General features: G+C 39.3%; 1 protein-coding gene and 1 pseudogene across 1 annotated transcript; one reads left to right on the top strand and one right to left on the bottom strand.

The window, feature by feature from the left end:
• Positions 1–992: 992 nt before the first annotated feature.
• Positions 993–1,963, bottom strand: LOC135231354 (olfactory receptor 6C2-like; annotated as a pseudogene).
• A 3,144-nt stretch (positions 1,964–5,107) lies between these two features.
• On the top strand, positions 5,108–5,411 carry LOC135231353 (copper transport protein ATOX1-like). Its single transcript, XM_064285223.1, has one exon. It carries the CDS (start codon positions 5,131–5,133, stop codon positions 5,338–5,340), a length of 210 nt encoding a protein of 69 aa, XP_064141293.1. The 5' UTR covers positions 5,108–5,130; the 3' UTR covers positions 5,341–5,411.
• The last annotated feature ends 857 nt before the right edge of the window (positions 5,412–6,268 follow it).

The raw sequence follows: 6,268 nt of genomic DNA, 5'->3' as shown, positions 1-6,268 counted from the left end.
ATCACTCAACTGAAGGCTAATTATCTTGCCCCTAAATTCAAGGCTTGTTCTCCTTGAATCAGGCCGTTAACACTATGAATGTCAATGTCAGTAGAAGACATCCAGCACTTGAAAGTCTGGCTGTTTTTCTTCTCTACTTATATCACATGTCAGGATGAACTCTTTGTTGTTAGTTACCACTTAGTAGATTCTGTTCATGGTGATCCCATGTATTCAGAGTAGAACTACTCTATAGGGTTTTCAAGGCTGCTACCTTTTGGAACCAGATATCCAGGCTTGTATTCTGAGGTGCCTTTGGGTGAGTTCAAACCACCAACCTTGCAGCTAGTAGTTTAATACTTAACCGTTTGCACCACTCAGGGGCTCCACAAGATAAACTAAACCCAAATAATGTCCCAAAAGTGAGTAAGTTAATTTAAAAGAAAGAAGAATCTATCTCCATTGTCTTTGTGATTTTCCCATTAAGCCTTTTTACTTAATCCTAAAAATGAACTAGGAAATAATGCAGGAATATCCTGAAACTTTTACATTGAAAAGGAGAGCTCTGAAGTGCCCAATTTTGTTTCATACCATGGTTTAAGCTGCAGTAAAGAATTTCCAGTTACTCTTAAAAAACTGGAGCCTGAACATTGAATATTCCCAACAAGTGAGAAATGTTCTCTGGCCTTTTAGAATCCACTTCATGAGTACTTCATGTGGCCAGAAGCAGATTTTATTAAATTGCATTTCCTTTTTATATCACTGAGAATTTTCAGAATCCAGCCTGAGATAAATGCATTAATTGATAAATGCATAAATTTATTATTCTTAATAGAAGGTAAACTAAATAGCTTGATTTTTTGCTTTTTCTGATCGTAATAGAAAAATATTTGAGGGGAAAGTCTAGCTTGATGACTGTACAGAATAGGAAGAAACAATGTGTGTGGTAATGTCATGAAAGATGATTATGGGTTATTCAGATTTAAGCTTGGCCACAAAGCATTAATTGTCTCTTACTTCTTTGTGAGAAACGCAATTTTTTTAACAGTGTCTTTGAAGGCTTCTTTGACTTGTTTGTTTCAAAGTGTATAAATGAATGGCTTAAGCAAAGGGGCAACGGAAGTGACTAGCATTGACACCATCTTATTAAGGGCCACTCCTTCCTTTGCTGAAGGCTTGATGTAGATGAGATGCAGCTGCCATAGGTCATGGAAACCACAATCATGTGAGAAGAACATGTAGAAAAGGCCTTTTTTCTTTGTTGGGCAGAAGGGAATTTTAGAATGGTCTTGACAATGTATGTGTATGAAAGAACCACACCAATTAGGGTAATAATTAGTGTTACCACGGCAAAACCCAAGGCATTTTTTTCTATAAGTGTTGTGTCTGAGCAGGATATCTGTAAAACAGGATACGTATCACAGCCAAAACTATCAATGAGATTTGAGTCACAGAATTCCAGCTGGAGACCCATACTAAAAGGTAGGAGGATGATCAACAGGCCAGCAAACCAGGAGCAGAGAACAAGGGTAGTGCAGACCTTACTGTTCATGATGGTTGCGTAATGCAGGGGCTTACAGATGGCCACATAGCGATCATAGGACATGGCAGCAAGGAGAAAAAATTCGGTGGCTCCAAAGAGGACAACAAAAAACATCTGTGTGGCACAAGCATTATAGGTCATTGTTTTGTCTCCAGTTGTCAGGGTGTACAGAAATCTGGGCACACAGACAGTGGTGAATGACACTTCCAAGAAAGAGAAATTTCGGAGGAAAAAATACATGGGAGTCTTAAGGTGAGAATCTAAAAGTGTGAGGGTGATAATTGCCAGGTTCCCAGTTACACTCAAAATGTAGGTGAGAAATAAAAATATCAAAAGCACAATCTGTAGAATTGGGTCATCTGTCAGCCCCAGCAGGATGAATGTAGTTATGGCTGTATGATTTCTCATCACTACCTGTGTCAGGTCAAGAGAGATTGGCTCTGAAAAGAGAAGGGCTGTAAGAAGGAAGCTAGCTTGGAACATGAATGAAAGATGTAAGCAGTATTATTGTAGTGCATTTTACATTTGGATAATGGAAGTTTACTGGAAATATTTAAATATGAATCTCAGGTGTATAATTCCCTGATTAGAAGCACTCTTTATAAAGCTGGCAACTAAAACAAAAAACAAGTCACTCATCACGTACCTTGTTTCATATGCTATTTCTCAATATTATTGCCTTGTGGCACAGCTATTAAAACAAACAAACAAACAAAGACACAACTCATAGCACAGCTATTAGCACCCCCTATTTTACAGATTATTATATTTTTTTAAACATTTTTGTTTTGTTTCCAGTCAACTTTTTCTTTGCTTTTCCCATCTTACTGAACTGCTCACTTTTCATAACAGGGTAGGATTTGTCCAGTAGTATTTTATGCTGGTCTCTGATTATATTTAACATAAGCAAAATATCTTCAAAGGGTTAGATCATGTCTTTGTACTTTAAATTATCTCAGATTAGGAAGAAAAAAAGTTTAAAATACAAGGTTATATCTTTGTTTTGTCTTTCCTGTATTTAATCAAACGAAAGCATTTCTAACCCAGTAAAGTGGTTGCTTGTTGTTGCTGTTGTTCGGTGCCATTGAGTTGGTTCCAATTCATAGCGACCCTACGTCAACAGGATGAAACACTGCTCCGTCCTCACAATCTGGTCCTGTGCTATCCTCACAATCGTTGTTTTGCTTGAGCCCATTTTTGCAGCCACTGTGTCAACCCATCTAATTGAGGGTCTTCTTCTTTTTTGCTGACCCTGTACTTTACCAAACACGTCCTTCTCCAGGGATTGGTCCCTCCTGATAACATGGTTGCATAGGCGGAGGTTTTCCCGAAGAGATGTGAGGAGCCTTTTTGCTGGAATAGGCCTGGTTTGTGCTGTCCTGGTGCTTTGAGCCATGGCCACAACCCAGAAGGAATGGTCTTTGGTACTTGCTTTTTCTGCCAGCCTGATCATCTTGGGTGTTCTCCTCAGCAGTACCCAGATCTTCAGAATCTGTCTCAGACACATTTCAGTGACCCTTCCTTTTGACAATTTTTTCTGCCCTCCTCCTCAAATCACCTTTTCCTATTAATGTACCTGCCAACTCACTAACTCTACAGTTCTTTGAATTCTTAATACATGCAATCATTCTAAACAATACCCATGAACAAACTGATCCATATGATCCAAGTTTTATACACAAATTTTAATAAACCCAGTTTTTCCTTGGCATTTGCCATTGTCAGGACCTCCTACCAGTTTTCCGCCTCCTTGGATTCTAATATTTATGTTTTTCCTGTTATTATTCCATTTGCTGGGGGCTCAGGAAGATCTCCTAGCCTTTCTGTCAAAACTTTCTTTCAGTTTGATTCACATTGTGAGGAGCCACTCTCAAACATCCGTCCTGTAAAAGAAGATCTGGTAAATACATTCTCACTGGGGGTGCCATTAATGAAAAATAATATATTGACTCATAATATGTCTTCATGTTTTATTATTGGGAATTGATTTTGAAGTGTGCAATTTTCGGTGTAACTCAGGGGTTTTCAGGGAAACCCTATCTACCCAATTCTTCCCAATGTGTGTGAGAATCAAAAATACATTAGATTTCCTTATTTCTCTTCTCTACTATTGCTTAAGTAAATAATCAACATTCATTCATTCAGATATATATTTAATGATCACCTATTATTTACAGAGCATAACATCAAAGACTGGAGATCTAACCATGAACAAGTCTCTCTCCAAAGGAGACTTAATTCTTCCGATGGGAGATAATATGTCATTTCAGTGTATGATCAGAGACATAGTAACATAACAACGAAAATGAAATTTTGTGTTTGGGGTAATAACTAGCCCATTGTTGTCGAGTTGATTCTGACTCATAGTGACCATTCAGGATAGAGTAGAACTGTCCCATAGGGTTTCCAAGGCTGTAAATCTTTACAGAAGTGGGCTGCTGCATCTTTCTCCCATGGAGTAGTTGGTGGGTTGGAATCAATGATTTTTTGATTAGCAGTAGAGTACTTAACCACTGCACCACCAGGACTCCTCTGGGGTGAAAACTATTATTATTATTATTCCTCGACAATCACTCTTCATTATACTGGTGTCGCTATGAGTCGGAGTCGACTCGACGGCAGTGGGTTACTCCTATTTCACTGTCTTCACTCAGTTCCTCTAGGCTTTTTTTCTATTAAAGTTGGCAGTGTCAGTTGTCACCTTAACCTGAGTTAGCAAGATGTGTTGCTCAGCGTTCACATACATTTTATGGAATCAGGAAACCTAACTCACCTCATGGGAGAAATGGTTCACTGGAGAGATGGTATCTTGTGAAGTACTGTGAAGCCACACAGAGAAGATTTTGATAGGCCTACTGAGTGATGGAAACCCTGGTGGCTTAGTGGTTAAGAGCTATGGCTGCTAACCCAAAGGTCAGCAGTTTGAATCCATCAGGAGCTCCCTAGAAACCGTATGGGGGACTTCTACTCCATCCTCTAGGGCTGCTATAAGTCGGAATCAACTGGACTTCAACAGGTACTAAATGATGGATCAAGCTGATTTCTACATTTCTAATTCTTGTTTCCTTTCAGCCTTCTTTCTTTCCTTTCTTTCTTCCTACCATGTTACCATTCCAATTGCTGTCGAGCCAGTTCTGACTCATGGTCATCTCGTGTGTGTCATAGTAGAACGGTTTTCCATAGTGTTTTGAACGACATGTTTTAAGGAAGTAAATCACCAGTCCTTCCCTCTGAGGTGCCTCTGGGTGGACCAAACTACCAATCTTGGACCAAACTACCAATCTTTCAGTTGGCATCCAAGTGTGTTAACCTTTTATCTTTGTACCAGTCATTGGCATTTTTTCTCTATTCTTCCTTTTTCTACAAATTTCCTAGGCTCTAAAATTATTGTCTGTTTCCACTTTTGAAAATTCTTAATCTCCAATTTTGATAGGAATGACTTGTGAAAAAAATCACTTTAGAATTTTAATGCGCGTTAGTTTAATGTGTTAGATAAATAATATAATCTTGTTTTAATACATGAAACTTGTTAAATCAAAATTAGTTCTAGCGGCCGGAGCTAGCCCTCGGAGCCAGAAAAGGCGCTGCCGCGGCTGTGGCCATCCGTCATGCCGAAGCACGAGTTCTCCGTGGACATGACCTGTGAGGGCTGCTCTAATGCGGTCAGTCGGGTCCTCAGCAAGCTGGAAGGAGTTCAGTTTGACGTTGACCTGCCCAACAAGAAGGTTTGCATCAACTCCTCTGAGCACAGCGTGGACACTCTGCTGGAGACCTTGAAGAAAACAGGAAAAGCCGTTTCCTACCTCGTCCCCAAGTAGCAGGGTCCTGGCCCCTGGCCCGGAGGATGGACCAAAGGGGGCAGACAGACCTGTCACCTGGCAGTCCTGCTCAGTGATGGGAGCTCCTGCGGAGACCCTCACTTGCCCTGCTTGCTTCTCACTAGTTTCCCTGCAATAAAGAGGAGCTGCTTTTGTTGAAGATGTCAAAAAAAAAAAAAAAAAATTAGTTCTAGCAATGAAGCTAATCTTGTGGTGAGAGACCATTTGAATATAAGGCTGCTTGTTTTGCTTTTTGTCCACCTGAAGCCACATCACATTCTCATTTTGGTTAAACTACAGGTGGTTTCCTTGAAAACTGAAAGGTACTTTTTTTTTTTAATATAATTTGGATCATTTAACGTCTGAAAAAACAATTTTGTTAAATAAACAATATATTTTGCCACCTCCCCAAGTAGCGTTTTCATTGACATCAACAGGTAGATCTTGAGGAGCTAACCTATACAAAGCTACCTCCTCTCACTGCCACTTTGGGAGCTACAAGTGTGATTGAGGTTCAGCTTTTCTCTTTTATTGAATCCCTATTTAATAAATTCTTTTATATATTTCAGACACCGTGACCTCACTTATGTTTGGAACAATCCTCAATCAGTCTTCATTTGGGAATAGAATATTTGAAGTCCAAGAAGGAGTTGAACAGCACTTCCCAGGTTCCCTGTAAGGTCATTTCTAATCCTCATGTTCTTTGATTCTTATGACACTGTGGAATATTTTGGGAGGAGAATGTCTTTTCTTTTGCCCTTCATATTTTGCCTCTTAAGTAATAACAGTCTCTTCAACTGATATTTACAGCTGTTTTTTTTCTAAAGATAGGTTGATCATGGCAGGAAAATTCTAACATGAGATTTGTTCAGAATAACAGCATATTAGCAATAACCGTTGACTCCTTTTTTTTTGCAGTCTCAATTGC

The sequence above is a fragment of the Loxodonta africana genome, chromosome 4, assembly GCF_030014295.1.
Source record: "Loxodonta africana isolate mLoxAfr1 chromosome 4, mLoxAfr1.hap2, whole genome shotgun sequence".
Classification (NCBI taxonomy): Eukaryota; Metazoa; Chordata; class Mammalia; order Proboscidea; family Elephantidae; genus Loxodonta; species Loxodonta africana.
Note: the sequence above shows the minus strand (reverse complement) of the source record. Positions and strands in the feature narration are given on the sequence as shown.